General features: G+C 53.4%; 1 protein-coding gene across 2 annotated transcripts; it reads right to left on the minus strand.

The window, feature by feature from the left end:
* Window positions 1-5,896: 5,896 nt before the first annotated feature.
* ATPAF1 (ATP synthase mitochondrial F1 complex assembly factor 1) lies at window positions 5,897-21,899 on the minus strand. Of its 2 annotated transcripts, none has more exons than XM_078156617.1 (9): window positions 21,605-21,899; window positions 19,735-19,843; window positions 18,698-18,748; window positions 17,473-17,535; window positions 15,887-16,000; window positions 14,751-14,798; window positions 13,152-13,247; window positions 11,025-11,132; window positions 5,897-6,957 (listed from the first exon to the last, which is right to left on the minus strand). In XM_078156617.1, the coding sequence occupies exons 1-9, from the start codon at window positions 21,850-21,852 to the stop codon at window positions 6,763-6,765; spliced, it is 1,032 nt and encodes a 343-aa protein (XP_078012743.1). In that variant the 5' UTR covers window positions 21,853-21,899; the 3' UTR covers window positions 5,897-6,762. The 2 variants fall into 2 exon arrangements, with proteins under 2 accessions (XP_078012743.1, XP_020843318.2); XM_020987659.2 differs by having other exon boundaries at window positions 15,950-16,000; window positions 21,605-21,898.
* Between the last annotated feature and the right edge of the window lie 525 nt (window positions 21,900-22,424).

Raw genomic sequence — 22,424 nt, forward strand, 5'->3', positions numbered from 1 at the left:
AATGACCTTGCCTGATGACTTTTAGAGATGAGGAAGCTGACGCCTGGGGAGGGAAAGTGACGTGACCCATATCACCCAGGTCCTAAGGAGGAACTCTAGCATCAGCAGACACAGGGGCTCTGGTTCTTAACCCAGGTTTCTTACTGTAATAGGGGTGGAGGATTAGACTCGACAGCTATAATATAAAGCTATAATACAACATAAAGAATTTCGAAGAGGTGCCCACATGAGATACAAAGCTCTTTGGGAGTTCAGAAGTGGAAACGATCACCTCCAGCTAGGGACACAGGGGAGAGCTCATATGGAGCTGGGCCTGGAGGCTCAGGCTCTGAAAATAACTTGAGCGGGAACAGGTTGATTAGCGAGCAAGATGACCTTGACTGTGTTGTTTTCTCAGCAGCTGCCCTGGAGCCCAGGACACTTGGACAGCCGGCTGCCAGGTTCTAAAACGAGGAGCTGGGCAGCGGTAGAGGAGTCACAACCCATCAATCCCATCCCCAATGGGGTGTGAGTCTCTTTGCTAAGATCTATGGCTGTGTCTGCCGTCCACAACCCTCGCCTGGCTTCTCATACATCATCTGCCTTTGCTTACTCACCCGTGGGCCCAGAAACTGCCTTCAAGGAGCCCAGGCAGAGGCCACAGGGACAATGAAACCCACCCAGGACAGAGGCTTTCTGCACATATAGCCTACTCTTGACTTTTTACACTGATGTCACTGGACGAGGATTCCAATGATCCCCCAATCACTGGGAAGGTCCTTGGCTTTGGGAGCAAGTGTTTGAGGTTCAGTGGATTCAGATCACTCCATGGCAGAATCCAGAAGTGATGTCAGTAGCCATCTCACCTAGAAAACTGGGGCCTCAAAGAGAGGGGCTAGTGACTGGTACATACCATTTGTCATTTAAACCAGGTTTCCTGATTCCCCATCCCAAAATTCTCTGCCCTTCACTACCCATCTTCCTCACGGCGCTTCACAGAGAATGAGGGAATCCCTGTGAAGATCCAGCCTTGAGGGTGGTGGGAAATTCTCCTGCTTCTCTGGGGCCAGCTCTCAGCTGGGAACTAACATCACCCTTCAAAGGTTCCCCAGACGAAGACTGATCGGGTGATCTTTATGGTCTCTTCCTATTCTTCTAGTTGAAGAGAATAAAAAAATGAAATCACCACCATCATTATCTTCCCTCCTCCTCCCTGCAAAGATATAGTACAAGTCTTCCCAGGTTTCTCTAAAACCATTTCCCTCTTTTATCTCTTATGGGATAAAAGTAATGCCTCAGGTCTAGTAGACAGAAAGCCGGCTGCAGAGCCAGGAAACCCTGGATTCAGATTCCACCTCTGTTACATACTAATTGTGTGACCCTGGACAAGCCACTCATCTCATGTTCTAAGCAGCTTCCCAAGCTGCAGAGAAGCTTCTGGCTATTCTGCTTTGGTAGAGAGAACTCGCTCATCTGTAAGTCCCCAAATCAATGAAATCACAGCCCTAGTCCCTGCCCCCATCATTCTTTCCCCCTAACCTCTACAACAAACAAGAGTGCATTTCCTTTTCAAAAATAATTTTTGCTGTTATTCTGTACTCGGCAAACCCCAATTAGTATGAACATTCCCAACTGCAAAGAGAAAGGGGATCGTACTTGAATGTCTATTACAACAACTTGCTTTAACAAAACAACGTATAACGGCTGACCAAATTATGGCATATGAATATGAGAGAGAACTGAGGAGGGCAATGGTTTTAGAGAAGCCTGAGAAGACTTGTATCAACCGAGGCAGTGAAGCGAATAGAACCAGGAGGACAACTGCTACTGTAGCAGCAACATTGTAAAAATGAGCCACTTTGAAAGCCTTTAAGCTCATTAACTCAAAAACCAACCATGATTCCAGAGGATCTAAGATGAAGGATCTCTTGAGAGAAAGACGATGGAGTAATACGCAGAGGGGGATGAACGTTTTTGGATATGCCCTAGATGGGAATTGGTTTTGCTTGACTATGCTTATTGGTACAGGGTTCTTTTTTGGGGGGCAGGAGGGGAAGTAGGAAGGAGAAAAAGTTTGATAATTAAAAAAAGTAAATTGAATTTTAAAAATTACTTTATTAGATGTTAGTTTTAAAGATGCCCTGCTTGTTTGTATCTCCCTCCAAACTTCTGTCCATTCTTTTTTCTTTAAACGTTTTGAAGATCCCTTTTTTTCCTTTTTTTTTTTTGACCTCACTATCATTCACCCTGTCTCCTAACCCCACCCCAATTAAAGCTGAACCGGAGGGTGGGAAGGCTCCTCTTTGGGGTTGTGGTGGAGAAAGCCTAGAGTCAGGAGTGGAGCCTGGAGAAGAAGAGGACACGGCTAGCCCTGGTATTTTCCTTCAAATTAGGGAAAGGGGCTGCAGGGGAAGGGAACTTCTGATGATACTGTTGCATGGCCGTCACTCTTTACACTTTGCATTAGTTCGTCCCAGTCTCCCCCGCATCTTTGTATTCATCATATGCAGAGTAAGATTACAGCAGAATAAGATTCATCACAATTTGCTCAGCCACTCCCTGACTGATGTGCATCGACTTCCTAATTTTTTAATTTCTTTGGAATACCATCAAAAGAGCTGTTATAAATAATTGGTGTATATGGAGACTTTCTTGTTGTCAGTGGCCTCCTTGGAGCAATGGGTGGAACCCTGGGTCAAGGAATGAGGGCATTTTGATCATTTCATTTACATAATTCCCAAAAGGTCTCCAGAGTGGTTATACCAATTCACCACTCCACCAACTACTCGGTGGTGTGCCTTTCTCTTCACTACTATTCCTATCTTTTGTCATCTTTGGCAAAGATGACAACTTGATGACAGGCTTGGGTTTTTTTCTTCTCATTTCTCTTACTGATAACTCGGGGGGGGTCACTTTATATGGTTGTTAAGTTCTCAATATTTGTCTTTGACTGCTTATCTACTGGGAAATGGCATCTGAGTTTGTTGATTGCCTTGGATAACAAACCTTGTCAGAACCATTTTACACAAAGATTTTTTTCTCCCTGTGAACCACTTTTCATTTTCCAGCATTGTTTTAAGAGAAGGCTTGCTGGTCAGAGGAGGGGCATATTTGGAAATGAATATGACTTAAAAGCAAAAGGCGCCCACCACTCAAATCAAAATTAAATGAAAATGGGTTACCAGAAAATGTTGGGGTCCAGCAGCTGAGGGTCAGTGGGGTTGGGCCTGATGTTGCAAGTGACCCGTGACCCATAAAGGTACTGTGTATGTTCTCAAAGCTGCCAGTCGGCAGCATTCTAGCAGGTTCTGGCCTGACTTTTCTTGAGAAACAGTGTGGTGTTTTGGGGAGAGTGATGGACTAAGGAAGATCTGAGTTCAAATCTGAATTTGGACACTCAGTAGCCATGTGACCCCGGGTAAACTACTTAACCTGTTTACTTTGGTTTCCTCATCTGTAAAATTGTGGTAATAGCACTACCCTCCCAGGATTGTTGTGAGGACTGAATGAATGAAATACATGAATGAATATCTAACAAAATAAATATACAAAACATAAAATAAGTATAAAATATAAAAATAAATTAATAAAAAATGAAAAAAATGCTCAGCAAACTTTAAAGTGTCATATAAATGTCAGGTATTATAGTAGTCAACCCTCAAGCTACTGAATTTGGGAGTTCATGACAGACTCCATCCCAGTGAAGGTCACGGAGTCTATGACAACTTGGAAATTAAGACAGGGAGAAGAGTTACATCCTGGCTGAACGTCACATAAAATAGAGTAATTGAGGCAGGAAGGCTGGAGGCTGACTTCTAGCCTGGCCCTGCTCCTCCTTACATAAGCAGTGACCTTGGTGAAATCCCCTTTCCCTTCTCCAGGCCACAAGCGCTGGACGGGCACAATGATGTCACTGCCAACCTGCTGCCAAGACGGAAGGGTCCTGGGCAGTGCAAAAGGTGGGGGCAGCCCTGGTGCCTCAAGGCACCCACCCTCCTTGGGAGCAATCGGGTGAGCCTGGCGTCTGGGAGAGCTGGATGGACACTGGGGGGCCTCCTGCAATTTGGACGAGAGCTGCAGCTGATTTTAAACCATCTGGGGGTGTGTGCTAAGTCTCTGCTAGCGACTGGGATGGGAAGGGAACGTGAGTGGGAAGTCTGCAGGGAACACCCAGGGGTAGTCTAGAATCACAATCAGCAAGGATAGACTGAACATCTTCGACCTCAGAAGAGGACATCTAGTCCCTTATTCCAGAACAGGGGTAGAGAACCTCTAGCCTCGAGGCCACGTATGGCCCTCTAGGTCTTCAAGGGCAGCTCTTTGACTGAACCCAGACTTCACAGAACAAATCCTCTTAATAAAAGGATTTGTTCTGTAAAACTTGGACTCAGTCAAAAGGCCACACCCAAGGACTTAAGAGGCTGCACACGTGGCCTCAATGCTGCAGGCTCCTTACCCCTGCTCTAGAACATCTAAGACATGGTCATTCAGCCTTTGAACACATCCTGTGATGGGGAGCTCGCTCCTTCCTGAGGCAGCCCATTTTATTTTTAGACAATTCTCTCCTTAGAACAGGGCCAGTAACAGACCTGTGGGGTGCTCTGGCCCCTCACAAATACTCTCTTACAGTACAAAGCACATCCCACCCAGTCCCTGGTGTTTGCGCCCCTTAGCCCCCACTAGACTCTAAGGGCAGGGGCTGCGTCTCCTGTCCCATGCCTTGCTCTCTAGCACATACCGTTTCCTCTCCCCTGACCACAACATCCCTGGTCTGCACTATTCAGGTCATCAGCGTGTCCCCCTAAGTCTTCTCAGGCTGCTCACTGGACCCTGAGGTCTGAAAGGCCTCTTCGGGCCTCAGTTTCCTCATCTCTAAAATAAGGATCATAGCCCCTTCCCCACGAGCTGCTGGGAGGATCATGAGAGAACTGATTCTGGCCATTTTCCTCCTCTCCAAACTAACCCCCCCAAGCTCCGTTAGCCGATTCAGCTCCATTGGCCAGGGTCCAGGCCCTCACCAGCCAAGCTCTCCTCCTCAAAGACGCTCATCAGCCTACCAGCATCTCTCCTCACCTGTGGTGCCCGGGGGCAGGGTGGGGGACCACAGGAGAGGGCAAATCCCTCCACCAGGTGAAGCAGCCAGCAGCCACAGGGCCATGGGCTCACAGGTCCAGGAAGAACCTCAGAGGCATCAGGCTCAAATGTAGCCCAAAGATGTTCCACAACGCTGCTGCTAACAGTGCTCACCACTCAGCCTTCGCTTGAAGACCTCTGGGGACAGGAAACTTCCTAAAGCTGCAGCGTGCCCTGCTTCAGATCACCCCAATTGTCAGGAAGCCTTTCCTCACACTGAGGGGAAATAAGCCAGGCCCCAGCCGTTATGAAGCAGACCGTCTCGTAAGACATAGAAGTCCTGAGTTCAGATCCAGCCTCAGATGCCTACTAGCTGTGATCCAGGGCAAGTCACTTAACCTCTCTCAGTTTTCTGAACTGTGAAATGGAGATAACAGTCCCTACTTCCAAGGGCTGTCGTATCTCATGGCTTGGCACATCTTCGAGCTCTAAAGAAATGCTACTATTAAAAGACACAGAATGTGCCTCGTGCCATCAGACGTAGTTCAGAAAGGATCCTAGTGTCCAGTCACCACACCTTCTTCCCACCATTCCTCGTCCTGACCTCTCAGGCCTAACCCCGCATGCTCCCTGAGTCTCCTCCTCCAGCCAAATGTTCTTGGCTCTGCCCCCTAGCTACCCTGGCCGCCCTCCAAGCTGGGCAGGGATGCATCTCCAACCTTTCAGAGCCCCTTCTTGCTCTGGCAGCTTCACTGGACTCCCAAGTACTGAAAAAAGGTTCTGATCCTGACAGCCGGAGCCAATCTTGCCCCAGCTTAAACGTCACGCACGGAGATAAGAAGGCTGGAGAGCCAGAAGCGGTTTTATTGCTCACTCAGGAAGTCATGCCCTGCTGTTCATATGCTAACACCTATGGGGCTCCAAGCTGGGGACCACCACCCTGAGATTCAGGACTGGGCGCCCATTTTTATATCTATGTCTCTGTTCAGACTGTACTGATTCACCCCTTCTACGCACACATGGCCTGGAGAGTGTTTCTAAAGGGCAGGTGAGAAGAAGGAGCACACTCTGGTTTCCTCTCGGGGGCATCATAACTACCTGGGGGGATGCTGCCTGCTGTCTCCACCAAGTGCCAGCCCTGGAGGTCACAAGAGGGGCACCCGGGCCAGTCCGGCACAGTTCCAACTAAACCATGTGGATACTTCTGGATGACATGGGCAGCCCCCGTGGGAGATGCCTGTGCCTGGTCTGCTCAAGTGTGCCACACGTGGGAAAGCCACACACGAGGCCACGGTGGGCAGGCCAGTGTCCCCTCTGCCAAACCTCACATAAATGACAATGCCATCACTTTGGGGCTGTAACGTCAAAACCACTGGCATGCAACTACAGTGTCACATTTTGATGCTGCAATATGTTAACGATGTTAAGCCAACTGTCCTGTCGAGCGGCGCTGACCTGGCTTCCACTCACTTCTCAAGGACAGCCTAAGGAGGCCAAAAGAGAATTCTCGTAAGACCTCACCCTGGGAGATCTGAAGACCCAGCACCAAGCACAAACTCTGGAATCCCCCTCCCCACAAGAACATCCTGGGGAGCGCACAAAAGGAGTCCAGCGCGTGTGTACGTGTGCACGTCGATGTGTGTGTGTTTATGATGGCTCCCTGGGCCCTTTCCAGGACTGACCACCACCATCAGTGCAACGGCCCCAGCTCTAGGCTTTGTCTGGTCCTCGTGAGGGTCTCAGTGCAGCTGCCAGCCCACTCTGCTCCAGTTCTGCGATGACGGACATGTATTTGAACTCGCTGGGTCGCAGGTTAAAGGTCTCTACCAAGCCATAAGTCTCCTGGCGGTCAGTGGCATAGAAGAGCTGCACCTGGTTGGCGATGCACTGAGCCTCAGGGATTTTCTGAAAGGGAAGGGCACACGGTCAAGGCCTTCCCCCCTGGCCGCAGCACCCCCGCCCTGGAAGGACCCTCAGTGGATGGGCCTGCCCTTGGAAGCCCTTTCTAGACTACTGCCTCAGCCTTTGGGAATGGGCTCCCCCTTGTCCTGGGAGAGACCCAAGATGGATGTGACAGTCAGGGATGCAAAGAGGAGCTTGTCATCTTTTAAGAGATGCATGAAAGAGACATGGGCAGGGGTGGTTTGATAGGAATCCTAACCCAAATTCCACCCAGCGTCAACATGCACAACAGAGACAATGAGCACGGTGAGCAGGAAGGAGAAAGAAGCGATCCTGGCAGGCGTCCTAGAAGAGGTGACGCTATACAAGGGACCTGAAGGCAGGGCTAGCCTGAGGCAAACACCAGGCGGGGGCTGCACATGTGGTCTGACTTCTGGGGGGCCAGAGAAGCTCTCCTTCTCCCTGCCCTACACCAGTGCCAGCCCATGAGCCTAGAGCTGCTGATGTTAGAGACGGGTTAATTCACGTTGGGCATGGCACCCTTCCTACTGTTTTTATTTTAAAACACTGGTCTCCTGGGAAGGAGATGAATGGGGTATGGTGGAGCAAGTGATGAGTCTGCAGGAGGTCCTGGGTTCAAGTGCCACCTCTGTCAGTCGTCTGTGTGATTTTGGGCAAGTCACTTGGGCCACTCTGTGTCTGGGTCCCTTTCAGTGATGTGTCTACGATCCTTCTGTGATGAGTATGTGGAGGGCCTCCCCCCACCCCCCGTGGCCCCAGCACCTCACACTAGGTACTCTCAGGGCAGGCAGAGGTTCCCAGAGGACAACCACCTCACAAACCCCCTCAGGGCCCTGTAGCAGGGGAAATCTATGCCCCCATGCACCACGTTAGCTCCCGGGCCCCCACCAATGTGCCTCCAGGTAAAGACCCAGTGACTCACAATGATGGATAGTAAGCATGACTACTTCCCAGCAATAAGGCAAAAAAAATAACAACATTACAGGCACCCATATTTTTAAAAAGTGCAAGAAGGGGCAGCTAGGTGGTATAGTGTGCAGAGCATCGGCCCTGGAGTCAGGAGGATGTGAGTTCAAATCTGGCCTCAGACACTTACATACTGTGTGACCCTGTGCAAGTCACTTAACTGTGATTGCCTCTAAAAAAAAATGAAATTTTTTTAAAAAGTGCATGAATAATAAAATATCACAATCCCCACATAAACTCTGACTCAGTCTCTGTGAGGGGGAGAATGGTACACATACAGAACCTGCCAAGGAGAGAAAGAGTGAGGAAAATCCATGTGCTCTGAGTAATTCACACACAGCACTATAAACCTCTTTCTGACTCAAGCCCTGTCCACAGGGGTGAGTGAAGCCCAGTCAGCGCGCACGCGCGCACACACACACACACACACGCTGGGCTTGACTAACCCTGCTCATAATCAGACCCACTGGGTGACTCCTGAAATCAGTCCTTGACAGCAGCTGTAATAGGCATCACTTCCATCTTCACACTCAGGTGCCTGGCTTCCCAATTCTACCCTTGCACCTCTCTTATTCCTCTTATCTTTTGGGTCTCTGCAACCAACCCCATCTCAGCTTACTGTCTGGAACAGAAATTCCATCTTCTGCCCAGAACCAGACAAAGAGCATCTGGCCCTTAATCACAAGCCAGGTCTCACACTACAGCTTGTCCCTTTCAGAATCAGCCACAGCTGCCCCAGAGCTGAGTACATCTAACTCCGTGGGAAAGGCCAGCGCCTTGGAGGGAGTGCACGCCACAGCCAACCATCAGCATCCCCTGGACTTGGAGCTGGAAGAGAGCATTTGTTTCACCAGTGGAAACTGAGGCCTCAGGAGACGAAGGAGCCTGTCCGGCATCATTCGGGGAGTCAGCAGCATGGCTGGCACCCACATCTAAGGCTCTGACTCCAAATCCAGGGCTTTCTCAGAGCAGGATAAATAGCTGGCTGACATTACGGAGGACTTTTTGGTTGTTTAAGGAATTTCAGACTCCCAAGAATCATCACGATAAGGCTGAGCCAACCCTAAAACAAAGATGCCATGTCCCTCCGGTCGCTTGCCTAGCCTGCTATCATGTACCAACGCCCAAGGATTTGATATTTGTCAGAAGTATTCATGAAACACCAGCTGAGCCAATTTGCCTCAGTTTCCCCCACTGCTTCATTCTACTGGACTCAATATCACATGCCGTGGTAGTTAAGGTCACATAAACTGTATGGAAATCTATGAAATATCACTAGAGGCTGTGGAGCCCAATCTTGCTCTATTATCATTAGCTCCAGAAATTCAGCTTATTAAGAAACGCAAAGAAATACCAGCACATGGATTAATGTAACTTCTACAGATGGAGATGACGTTGGAGTTGACCCAGAGGGTCCTAAAACAGAGGCCCACCCTAGGCTGGTCATTTAATAGTGACCTCAGTTTTGTCTGTAAAATGGAGGTCACAGCACCTACTCACAGGAGCATGATGTGGGAAGAGAGGCTGGGCTGGGGTCAGAGGGCCTTAGCTCAGACCCCAGCCTTGCCCTTGTTCGCTAGGAGACCTTGGGCAAGTCACTGAATAGCTTCCCCCTGCCCTCAGTTTCCTCATCTCTAAAGTAAGTGGACTGGATCAGATGCCCTCCTGCCCCCTTCCTACTCGAAGCTGGTGTTCCTCAGTGGCTGCTTGTGAAGAACAAATGGGACGTTTGTAGAAGCACCTTCAAACCTGACAGAAATGCCCCTATCGTTATCTGCTCCCCAGGTACCGGGCAGCTCTGCTCAGAGGACACACTAGTCTCCTAATGTGTGGGCTCTGGGCTCCTACAGTCGTAACTGAACACTTAAAAGGAGCGTCTGCCTTGCACACCATCTGTCAAATGAGTGGTGTGTCCCAGGGCGGGTGTGATCAACTGCACCACTGAAGCCTCGGCCTCTGTCTGCAGCCCATCCACACGCAGGCAGGAACCTTGGCGAGCGTCTTGCCTAAAGCCACCTTGGGAGGCCCACCAGGTCCGGGGCTGCCTGACCAAGGTTCCATGGGCCCCCGATTCCTTGAGCAGCACAGGACCGCTGCTTTGGGGAGTGCAGCCTAACCACACTGGGCTTGGTTGTCCTTGCCTGTCCAAAGCTCGTCCAGTGACTGGGAGGTGGAAGAATCTCCTTCTTCCCTCTTCTTCAGCTTCAGGCCTGGGACCCCCATCCCCTTTGGGGGGGGGGTGTCATTTAAACCCACAGTCATTCTAGAACCATGGTAGAAAGGGACTCTTGTTGCTGCCTTCTTGGAGGGCTGTCCTGAGGGCTGTCATTCCAGGATCTCATGCTGTCAGTGCTCTCCTCTGGTCTGGATATTCCTCTGCAGGCTGGGCTAGAAGCTGGCACCAAGGCCCTGCTCTGCCCGAGGCCTTGGCCTCCTCCTCCTCACTGCTGCTGCTGCCTCTGACCATCCTCCTCCCTCCACGCACTGCCTTGTGTGTCTGCTTCTCACTACCCTTGGCCTGTGTTGGAGCTGCGCCCCAGAGCTGGGCAGTGGCCGGCGAGGCTGCCGGCTGGCATCCGTACAGATCTGGGACCCTGTTTCATGCTGGGCACTGGAGCATTCTGCCCACTTGGGCTGGGAAAGGACTCCCTGAGATTTTTTTCCCTACTCTCCCCACCACCACTTGGTTTGCTGTGTTTTCCACATCTGTCTGGAGAGCTCTGGGGGTGTGCTCACTGCACTTCTTCTGCTGCTCTGCCTCCACCAGGCCTGGCTTTCCACAGGGTTCGTGGGAGTTGTCTCACCTTGTCTGGCCTGCTCTCCCTCCTCTGCTCCGCCTCCCGGCTGCCTTCAGGTCCCCCCTCCTACAGGAAGCCTTTCCCATCCCCCTTACGGCCAAGGCCAACCCTCTGTGATCACCTCCAGTTTAGCCTGTCTATGGCTTGTTTGTGCCCAGCTGTTCCAACGCTGTCTTCCCTGAAGGAGGGCGGGGACCAGCTCTTCTCTTACTTTGTACCCCAGTGCTTGGCCTAGGGCCTGGGGTCAGTGATGCTCCCTGACTGGTGGGCCCAGCTGCATCTTACCAGAAAAGTGGAGTCCATTTCTGCTGTCATGAGCACGATGCCCTTCTCCTCCTTGAGCTCGGGGAAGTGGTATAGAACGAGCTGGCTCGACGCTGCCTCCCCTCGAGTCTGCAAAGGAGAGTGGTACAACTCAGGGTCACCCTGATACCGCCAGCCCTGGATGCGTGGGACATCCCAAAATGCTGGCCCTTGTTCCGTGACCCGTGGGAGCCGACAGGACAGAGGCCTGGGCCTCAGCAGAGATAGGCCCAATGGCTGTCTGTGTTGGCTTCTTCACAGGTCACTTACAAGAAACAGTTTTCCAAAGAAAAGCCACAAGTGCCATTCATGCAAGGGGGAAGGGAGTTCTGGGGGGGCAGCGGGGTGACCCTGGGGGTGGGGAGGATGCTATGGGCGCACTGTCCTTGACACCGTGAGTGTGGCATCCATTTAATAGGCCTGTAAGTGCCTGCCAGGGGCCAGGCATTGTGGCTATAGTGCCAAAACCCCCCAAAGAGCCTCTGCCTTCAAGAGGGTTCTATATTCTATTGAGAAAAAGGGAATAGATTTAAAGTGACTACTTGAGGCTGGCCATGGCCTGTGGGAAGTCTCTGGGAGAGGGGAAGGTTGGGGGCAGATGACAGACCAGCCTGGCTGTGGACTGGCTGAGGGCAGTGGTCCGAGCTGGCAGAGTTGCTGGAGCCGAAGGGACTGGAGGCTGGGGGAAGATGAGATCGGCCATCCAGAGGAGGGGGGAGGTGGGCAGCCATGGCCCAGGAGTGGACTCGGGGAAGGAGACCCAAAGCTGAGCATGAGAAGGAGCTTTCCTAGCACTGTTTTCAAAACTGTGGCTATCCAGCTCCAACTTCGGTAAAATCCTTTAAATTGTGAATGAGAAAACAGCTAGCCTGGGCAGGCATGGCCACCCTCCCCTGGGCTCTCTCAGTCCACTCCTTGCCCTCAGGTGCTTGGACTATGGAGTTCCATTTAATTCAGTAATTCAATAACCACAACATCAACAATGTATGGTAATATTATTATATGTAACATAATACATTGATACTAATAATGATGGTGCACATTTTGCAGGGCTATAAGGTTATGAACCAAAAACCTAGAGAGGGAGCTAAAGAAAGGGCTTTTACTCCAATTGTACAGAAAAGGAAGCTGAGACTCAAAACGATCAAGGTACCTGCTTAGGGTGGGCATGTGGATCTGAACCCAGGCCTCTCCTGGCTGTTTCCCCTTCCTGGCTCTGTGACTGTGGGCTGCTAAGCCTCAGTTTCCTCACACGGGCACTAACTACCTCCTGGGGGCTGCTCTAAGGAAAGCTTCATAGTGATTTCACTCTTCTCTCCCAAAGCCTTCGAGGCAGCTTGTACCCGGGAAAGGAAGCGGCTGGGAAATGGGTAGGCTGGACTGAATAATGATAAGTAGAAGGCTAAGTCCTGGCTCTTAAGAAGCCACGTGCAGAGAAGGAAAGAAGAAAAATGCAGAAAGGAATGTAACACTCAGGAGATCGGGACCAGGGGCATGAGGGAAGGAGGAGATGCTCAGGGGCTTCAGAGGGGGAGATCCCCTGCAGCTGGGAGTATCAGGAGACCTGCCTTCAAGCTCACCCCAGCAGCCTGCACTAGTGGCCAGCCCAGTCCAAGATCTGAAAGCTGTGCTGAGCCCTGCAAGGCCCCCAGTGGGTTAAATACAGTGCACCCACTCTGGGACAACAACAAGAAAGATACGTATGACCGTCTCTGCGCTCCTGCTGTCCGGCAGGAGCCGGGGGATGGCTCAGAGCGGTCCCCAGGCTGGGGTCTGGGAAACATCTGTGGTTATAAACCACAAAACATAAACAAATAACTAATAACCAAGGTCACTGATGCCCAGAGCCTCAGGAGAAGTGCTATCCAAAGCACTGTGAGCACCCAGAAGACACCCCGGGGGCACCGGGGTCAGGGAAGGCCCCTGAAGGAGGTGAACATTTGACACAACGACTCCCTCTCTAGCATGAGAGCGAGGGCCCTGGGGCTGCTTCTAACCCCTGCACCTTACTTCCTATTTTGGGGGGACAAAGACCCACTGGCCTCTGACTCCAACCAAGAACAAAGCCCGCCCCTCTCGGCTGGGAGCCCTGCTGTGTCGCTCACCCACCTGGATGTTTATGAGGGCAGTGAAGTGGAGCTCGAACCCTGACCACTGTCCCACAAAGAACTCGTAACCTGCCCTCCTTGGGAGTGCACACAGGAACTGCAGGAAGGAAACAGAGGGGGTGGGGGTAGGGTGGGGGGTGAGGCAACCGGCAAAGACCTCCCAAGTGCTGCCAGGGCCTCAGGGGCCAGGAGGACACAAACATCCCCCCCAAATACCAATCAGAACTAACACGTAAACACTGGCTTCAGGGATGGCGACTAGACCTCATAGGAATGTTATTTGTTATTGTTATTAGGAACGCGCCGAGAGGAAACCCCTGGGCCAGGCTGTGCGGCTCCTTCTGGATCCGCCTCCTCCAGGTCACACCCCCCCTCCGTTCGTAGGGGGTCCCTCAGGGCTCAGCGCTGGGACCCTTCTCTTCTCCCTCTATACTTCGTCACTTGGTGACTCGTCAGCTCCCAAGGATTTCCTGACCATCTCCACGCTGGGGATTCTCAGACCTACCTCTCTGCTGCCTATCAGACATCCCAAACTGGATGGCCCAGCAGGCATCTGACACGTGACACATCCCAAACAGAAATCATGATTTCTCTCCGTCCCCAGGCCCTAACCTAGGTGGCATTCTCCACTCCTCACCCTCTCATTGCCCCACATCCAAACTGCCGCTAAGCCTGGTGATTCCACCTTCACGACAATCCTCCCGAATGACCCTCCTCTCCTCTGGCCCTGCCCATCCTGGTGCAGACCCTCATCGCTTTACCCCTGAAGTTCTGTTGGTGGGCCTGACGCTGCCGATTCTCCTCTGGTTCCAGACCACCTTCCACTCAATGGTGAAAATGACTTTCCTCAAGCAGAGGTCTGAGCACGGCCTCCCTCTTCTGGGTACGCTGCTGGGGTTCCCCATCACCTCCAGCACCAACTACAAAGCTCTCTGGCATTCACTCCCACCCCTCCAGAGGTATCAGCCTCTCTGTGGCTGCTCTGTCTCCCAACTCCCAGCCTTTGCCCTGGCTGTGCCCAATGCCTGGAATGCTCTTCCTCCTCACCTCTGCCCTTGGCTTCCTTCTGTAGATAATCTCCACTCTAGCTCGTCTAAAGCTTGCTGGCACAGGTGTTTGTATGCTTTCTCGCCCATCAGACTGTGAGCTCCTGGAGGGCAGGGGGTCTTTTACCTTCCTTTTATCCTAGCATTTAGCCCAGCATGGGGCACATAGTACGTGCTTCATGTTTACTGACTGAGCACCTGAGGCAGAGCTTGCACCAGGTCTCCTTGATTCAAAGCTGGCTCTCTGTCCTCTCCATTACACTGCCTCTCCAGTCCAGCTTAGAGGCTGATGAAAAGCTTGGTGCCTTTAGGGAAAGGCTTTTCCACTTCTGTGGGATTCACCCAAATGAATGTTTTATGGCTTAGACCTCTAAGGGCAAGTGGTTGAGTCGGTCAACTGGCCCTGGTTCCTGAGCAGTCCAAACCGCCCCTCCCCACCCCCTGCCCCCAATGCTGCGGCATCTCTGCCCATACAGGACAGGATGGAGAACCCAGTAGCTGGCCGGGCAGTTAAGGCCACAGCCCCCTCCCTCCCAGTGTGCAGATGAACTTACAGATGGACAATTCTGGGCCCGGCTCCAGATCAAGTCAAACTTCTCTGCCTGCAGGGTAGAAACGAGAAAAAACTGACTCATGAGCGAAGGAAAAATCACACCTTTCTGCCGTGAAGTCACCACCTATGACTCTCGACTTGCACGTTCCTAAGAATGAGCTCCCAAGCACCAACACCAGACAGACAGAGGAGAGGAGAAGCAAGACAAGCCAACACAGTATTGTGATGCTCGGCCCTCTGGGGGCTCAGGCTCGCCCCAGAACTCTGGCCCCCGCCAGAGCGACAAGCATGTACTTGGGCAATAGGAGGCCATATGTGGAGTGAAACCTCCCCCTCCCCTCACTGCTCCTTGCTCTGCCCCCGAGGCCAAGCTGGCTGATAATCCTTCAAACACAATCTCCCTCCTGGGTCTTCTCTTCCTTGCCCAGATGTTCCCAGGTGCTGCAGAGGGCACGAGCATCCCAGCTTCCATCAAGCCCCAGAGGAGGTCTGACCGGGCTCTTTCTTACGGCAGCCCATGATTGCCTAATCTTTCCTGGTTGTCACGGCACACTGTGGACTCATTTAGTGGGCAGTCTCCTAAGACCCAGAGCATCTCCAGACAAACCGCACTCAGACACGCTCTCCCATCCCACGCTTGTGGGAGTCTCGTTCCCATGTGTAAGATTCTACATTTCTCACTTCCTCAATGTTACATGAGGTTCCTCTCAATGTTCTAGCTGGGCAACAAGGTTCTGAATGCTAATTAGCACCCAGCCTGCTGGCTACTCCTACCAGCTCTGAGTCACTGGCAAAATGGAGAAGTGGGCAAGCCCTATATCTCAGGCCTCTCTACCTCAAGACCCAATGATCCCAAGACTCCCTGGCTCTATCTGTTTTGGTGGCCTGTCAGAAACAGCATCTTCCAACAGCAAACCAAGGAGCAATAAGATAGTTGGGAAATGCCTCCGCAGCGTTGGCCTACTACTAAGGAGTCGACACAAGGAAATGTCTCTGAGGGAAGGGAAGGACAAAGAAGAGCCACGAATGCCAGACAGAGTGAGGAGTGTGCTCGGCTCCATAGAAGCATGAAATCTCCCCCTGGAGAATGTGGGCTCTCCAGAGAGATGGGGCGCAGACATGGGAAAGGCAGCCCACCTCCAGAGCCCGGGGCCAGCTGTCACACTGCTCACACCTCCTCCTTCCTCCCAAATAACTTACAGGGATAACAGCGTAGATGGTATCTTTTGTTGCGAAATACTGCTGCCAAATCTGGTGAGAGATGAGAAAGACCAGTGTGAGGTCACAGGGGGCCCAAGGGTAATCCCTGTCAGACAGACGCCCCCAAGAACCCAAGTCAGACCTCTCAATAACGGTCACAGTTTAGAATCGGGTGCCCTGTACCACGGGGAAAGACAATTTCCACAATTACATTTTTATGATGAACACTGCCACTGGCCCTCAGGGAAGAAGGGGGGACAAGCTGGTCTCCAACAGGACACCCTCTTGGGTAGAACATCCCCAGCAGAGCCTCGCTCCAGGGGGCAGCACTCTGAAGGCCACCACTGGCATTCAGATCTGGCAAGACCACCTCCTCTAGACCCTCACTCCCAAGAACAGCATCAGTGGCATGCTGGGTAAGATCGCCGGTGCCCCCAGGTCAGAGTCTTGTCTTGAATGGGGCACCGAGGGATGCCCAAAGGTCTGGAGGAGAACGGGATTGCACTGCACATCCACGTGGACTGTGCAAAGTTGGGGTGGAAAGGAAAACATGATATAGGGGGACGAGCACTGGACTTGGGTTTGAATCCTGCCTCTGACAGCTGTGGGACCCTGGGCAAGTCACTGTTGGCCTTTCTAGGCCTGCTTTCTCATCTGTGGAACGGGCACAATCCTAACTAAAGTGGCCGTGGCTCCTAGTCCACCACCTGACAGCCTCTGGATGGGGGTGGGGATCAGAAGAGGTGAAGGATAGGCACTGCCCGGCGTTTCAGGTGCTAAAGCTGCCGGACAAGTCCAGACCCCATGAACTAGGCCAGATGCTCCCGGAACTCTCCAGGCCTCGTGTCCCTCCCTGGGACGGACGGCTTCCCTTCTCTTTGTCCTCTGCTCTTTTCTTAAGCTTAACCAGCTGATGCAACAGCCGGCGGCGAACGAGCCTGCTCTCGGCCTTCATGATGTCACAGGCCGCGATTGTCTTCCCAGGAACAGAGCTGACCGGGCACATGTGACCACAGGCATGTCCTCTCCGTGTCCGGGCCTTGGGCCCTAGCTCCAGTGGGCTCACTGCCCTGCTGTCTCATCTGGCCACACTGAAGATGCATCCAATTCCCCCCACGAGCTAAGCAGTACAAGTGGAGGCCCTTGAGGTTCTGAAGCAGGCGTGGGACAAGATGGAAGCGGGGTCTCTCGGAGGTTTCCTGGGCCTACAGCTATGACAGGTAGGGCTGGGAATAGGGAGAGCAGCTGGGAGCCTGCCACAGTCCATGCTAAGGTGCTGGGAGGGAGAACAAAATGCAAAGACAGGATGCAGGACTCAGAGCAGCTGGTGTGGGGCTGCCTTCAGAGGACCTGGGGACCCGATCCGAAAGTGCCCAGCCCACGGGAGCCGCGCCCCGCCTCAGCAGCACCAAAGGCCCTTCCCTTCCTGGCCTTCTGAGCGGGGGCACAGAGCACTCACTCTCAGGGCTCGCCTGGGAGCAGCAGCACCGCTCACCCCAAGGAAGGAGAGGGGAATACACTACCTGCTGGATCTCTTCTCCACTTTTATCTTTCACCATCTCGAGGTTGAAGATTGAGCTGAGAGTCTGCAATGGGAAACGAGGGTGGTGAGAAGAAACGTCCTGCTGCAGCTGCAGCCTCTGGGAGGTGAGGGAAGAGGAGGGGCTGCCTGGGGGCAGGCAAAGGTGCTCCAGGCTAGGGGATGGGAGTCTCACACACGGCTGTTCATTTCCCAAATTCATCCCTGCCTCACAAACATCCCTGGGGGGAAGGAGCTGCTTTGAGTTCTGCTGATACCAAGGAAGCCCTGGCTCTTGCATTCAGACTGTGTTTCTCCACTCTCCAAAGGCCCCGGGCCTCCTAAGGATGGCCCCGAGTGGAGAACAGCGCCTGCTCCTCCCAGTCCCACAAGTCAGGTCCGGTCCCTTCACTGGCTCTCCTCCAGTCCTCTGGGGTTCAGTCCTAGACCGTCCTGGGAGCGAGATGTTTAAGTCAATGAAGACAGATTCCAGCCTCCTCAAGCCTGAGAAGGCCGATGCTCCCAGCAATACTCTCATTCACGGACACACAGACTGGCAGCGCTAGAAGGGACATCCAGGCCAGAGTTCTTTGCCTTTTGTGTGCATGTCATGGACCCCTCTGGGGAAGCCTATGGACCCCTTCTCAGACAAATGCTTAAAAAAATCATAACTGAAGTAAGCACTACATTTTGGTTAGAAGTGAAAACAAAGGTATTCACAGACATTCTGAGATTTGTCCACAGACCCACAAACCCCAGGTTAATAACCCTTCATTGTTTTACAGATGAGGATATTAAGGCACAGAGGGAGAAAGCATTTTCCCAGTCCCATGGCTACAGCCAGGCCTCTGGTCTGCTTCTGAGCCAGCAGAAACATCGGGAGCCTTGGTGCAAACTCTCCTGGCTCCATGTGCAGCCACGTGACCGATCAGCGACTCAAGCCCTCTGTACCCTCAGGTTCTACATGATAAAGTAGAAATAACAGCACTGGCTCTTCCTCCCTCACAGGGAGGCTAGCAGCTGGCTGGCATACAAAGAGATGAAACATCACCATCGTCCTCAATGGAAGTCTCTGAGGCTGCACGGATCCCTGGCCTTTACCAGCCGTGTGTCCAGCTGCCAAGCACTGAGCCTGTCACAACTCGCAGAGTGACCTCCTAAGGCAGGGACGTCAGCAACCTGGGCTGTGGAAGGAGATGCCCCCCCAAATCCCGGGTCCCCGACCCTACCTTGCCTTTAGTGAATCCTCTCTTCGAAGACTGTTTCCCCAGGGCATCCGTCTGAAAGAAATAAGTTAATTGGTCTCTGCTTTGCAGGAGGGAAAGGGAACAGAGTCAGGTAAGCTACCTGCGGCCAGCTCTGAACTTTTAGGCAAGTGGACATGTCCAGCCTCTCTCTCCCTCACCAAATCTGCCTTCTTCATTCTGCTTAGAACACCCATTCCAACCTCTGAGACTTTCCCTGATCAACTTTCTTGGTAAGCAGCTGCCTTTGGGAGGCGACAGCCTCGAGCAGAAAGAAGGGCAGGGACTAGACCAGCCACCTGTCCTTAGGAACAACGACCACGCAAGCCTGCTCCGCTCTGGCCCGCCCTCGGCTGGGCTCCACTGTGAGACACCAGACAGGATGAATCGGAACTCCACGGTGCGCTTCCTGGACGAAGGGGGAGGGGGCGGTGAGGGACTAAAAGGCGGACTACGTGCAGGGGACAGAGAGGTCTGGCTTGGCTGGGGGAAGTGGGGGGTGGGGCACGAGATGAAGCAGGCTCTGGAAACGAGCCACACAGGAGCCCAGATCTCTGCCAAGTGAGGAGTCCAAAAGGAAGGGCCAGCCCACAGGCTGAACAGGGCACCCGGGCCTGCCCTGGCTTGGGGGACCCCCCTTTCCATGTCGTCTTCATATGTGCAGAAGCTCAGAGTTCACTGTATCCCAGGCCTAGAGCTGGAAGCAAATGCTCAGGGAGGGAGGCAGCCTGGCTCACTGCAGAGCCACACCCCTGCTGGGAGATGCTCCAGGTCACATCAGGGAGGGCCTGCTGGTGAGGGCTTCACCGCTCGCTCAGCTGCACCCAGGCCCCCTGACATCAGTGCCCCACCCTCCTTGGAGGTCCCTTTCCTGGCAGGTGGCACTGACTGTTGTGCCCTGCTCCCCTGCCTGGCCCCAGACATCAGATATGAGCACTGAGCCCTGCCAGAGCCCCCCGGGGGCACCCTCAGGGCCAGGCTGTCAGGCGGGGGCTGCATCAGCTGCAGCAAAGCTCTCTTGCCTGCTGCTCCACACACTTGATAAAGTCGGCTTGCTTGGAGTGTCCTACCGGCCGCTTCCGCAGCTCATCCCGCTTCTCCAGGCGGGACTCGAAGGCAGCGGGATCAGACCTGCAGGATGGTGAGGAAGATGAGGGCTCAGGACAGGGGACTTTGCTATTTCACCCTTTCTCATGTCCAGAGAGATGAGACTAAGGAGGGGCAGCATGGTGGAGATGAGGACCTCCAACAGGATCCCTCCCAGCCCACAATGACCTGGTTATCGACTTTGTATGAGAGGCAGCACAGCTCAGGAACAGTAAGGGGGCTCAGTGGAAAGAACCCTGAGCCTGGACTAGGAAAGACCTGAGTTCAAATTCAGCCTCAGATACTTCCTAGCTGTGTGACCCTGGGCAAGTCATTTAGCCACAGTCTGCCTCAGTTTCCTCAAATGTAAAATGGGGATAATCACAGCACCAACCCCACAGGGCTGTTTTGAAGATCAAGTGAGATATTTGTAAAGAGCCTGGCAAGAAGTCCTTAATAAATCCTTCTTTCCTTCCTTCCCAGGGGGGCACAGAGTTGGCTTCCAAGCCAGGAAGATCTGGGTTCAAGACTTCCTGACTATGGGACCTCTGAGGACTAGGACTTAAGTATCTGTCTGCTGGGCTGCAAGAATCTTCTTGTTAGGGGGTTCTCTCCCCGAGGGGTCAAACACTGGGCCAACCATGAACAAAATACATAAAACCACACCCACCCACAGGGACCCTCGAGGCCCAGGCCCGCCTTGTGGACAGCTCTGTTTGACTAGGACCCCCAGCATCCACATATGCCCGACAAAGAGGAGGCCCGGGAAAATGTTCTTGGTGATTGAGAAACAGAAATAAACAGAAATCCCATATTTTATGTCCCAAGTCCTGAGGGGGTCTGGCCATGAGGGATGCTTGGAATGGTGGAATGTCAGGGTTGGACACGATGCCAGGGCAAAGTCTCCAAGGAAGAGAAAGAAAGGAGAAGCTAGTCTCCAACCCCAGACAGCCAGTCCATCAGCATTTATTAAATACCAACTATATGCCAGTCCTTGTGAGGCTATAAGGACACTGGTTTCTGACCTATGTCAGTCAGCCAGTCAGCATTTATTAAGTACTGACTATGTACCTGGCACCATGAGGCTGTAAGGCCATTGGATTCTGACCCGAGTCATTCATCCAGCATTTATTAATCGCCGACTATATACCTGGCACCCTGAGGCTATACAGACACTGGATTCTGACCCAAGGCTAAAAACGAGACTGGGGCCTGGGTGTCTTCAGAAGGATCAAAGACGTAGAGCTGGAAGGGGCTCAGGGGCCATCCAACCTCACTTTACAGATGAGTAAACTGAGGCCCAGGGAGCTGCCGGGCACTTTTCTACTCCAACTCGAGGTGCACGAGGTGAAGGGGCTCCCCGCCCCAAGGGTGTCAGGGAAAGGCTGGAGTCCGAGCCCCAGTAACAACAGCTTCTGAAAACGATCCGGGGAAAATGGGGCTAGGGACCAGCGGTGCTGTTATTCCCATTCTGCAGCTGAGGAGACTGAGTCTCAGCGGCAGCCACAGGATTCTACCACATCGCGGCTTCCGAGCCGCACTCTACCCACCGCGCAGGCGCAAAGTCTAATGCCAGTATCCCCGTCGCGTCTGCGCAGTTTCGAGACCTTGTCCCAGTAGTCTATGGGAGGGGCTCCTATGCTTCCTAGCCCCACCCCTGCCCCTCAGCACCTGCGCAGTCAGTAGGAGACTGCCTTTCCGCCCCTGCCCCGCCCCATGGCACCTGCGCAGTGGCAGAATCTGGTCCCTACACCAGTTAGAGGGAGGAGCTCCTCTTCCTCCTTGCCCCGCCCCGTCCCTCCGCACCTGCGCAGTTGCTGGATCTTTTCCCGGTACTTGTCATAGTAGGGGTTGCTCTCCAGCTCGGCCTCGCTGCTCCCGGCGCCACGGCGCACGGAGAAAAGCCGCAGCTGCTCGGTCCCCACAAGCCCCAGGCCGAGGCCCGGGCCCAGAGCGCGACTGCGCACGGCGCACAGGCCCCGGTAGAGGCCAGCCACCTGCAGCACGGCTGGGCCCGCGCCCCCCGCCGCCATGGCCGCTATGGGCGCCGCCATAGCTTCTTCCACCTCGCACTCCACCTCTGCACCCGCCCCCACTGTTGCTTCCGCCGCCGCCGCTTCCGCCGCAGCCGTCCCGTGCCCCTCCATCCCCCTCCCCCGACGCCGCCGCTTCCGCCCCCGCGCCCAAGGTTCCGCTGCAGCAACGTTCCTGTCCAACGCGCGGGGCCTCTTCTGCGCAGCCTCGAGAGGGGAGGGGCCTTCCGGGATGCTTCCAACCTGGAGGGGAGGGGAGGAGGTGGGGGGCACCTGTAGAATTCGAGCTCAGGGCCGTCTCCCAGCTCCTAACGAGTCTTTGTTTGAATACCGCCTCGAATGGGAGTACTCACTGGGTATCGAGGCAACCCATTCCTTTTGGGATGTAGGCCAATCCTAAATTTGCCTCACAGCGGTCTGCCCAGTTGGGGAGTGCGAGGACCTGGGTTTGAATCCTGCCCCGACCTTCTGAGAGTGACCTTGGGTTCCACCTCTTCTGAGCCTGCGTTTCTTTATTTATGAACCGTAGGGGTTGAACTGAATCAGCAAGCATTTATTAAGCACTTACCGTGTCAGGCACTGCAGGAAGCACT

The sequence above is a fragment of the Phascolarctos cinereus genome, unplaced genomic scaffold (genome assembly GCF_003287225.1).
Source record: "Phascolarctos cinereus isolate Bilbo 61053 unplaced genomic scaffold, phaCin_HiC Scaffold_5;HRSCAF=322, whole genome shotgun sequence".
NCBI lineage: Eukaryota > Metazoa > Chordata > Mammalia > Diprotodontia > Phascolarctidae > Phascolarctos > Phascolarctos cinereus.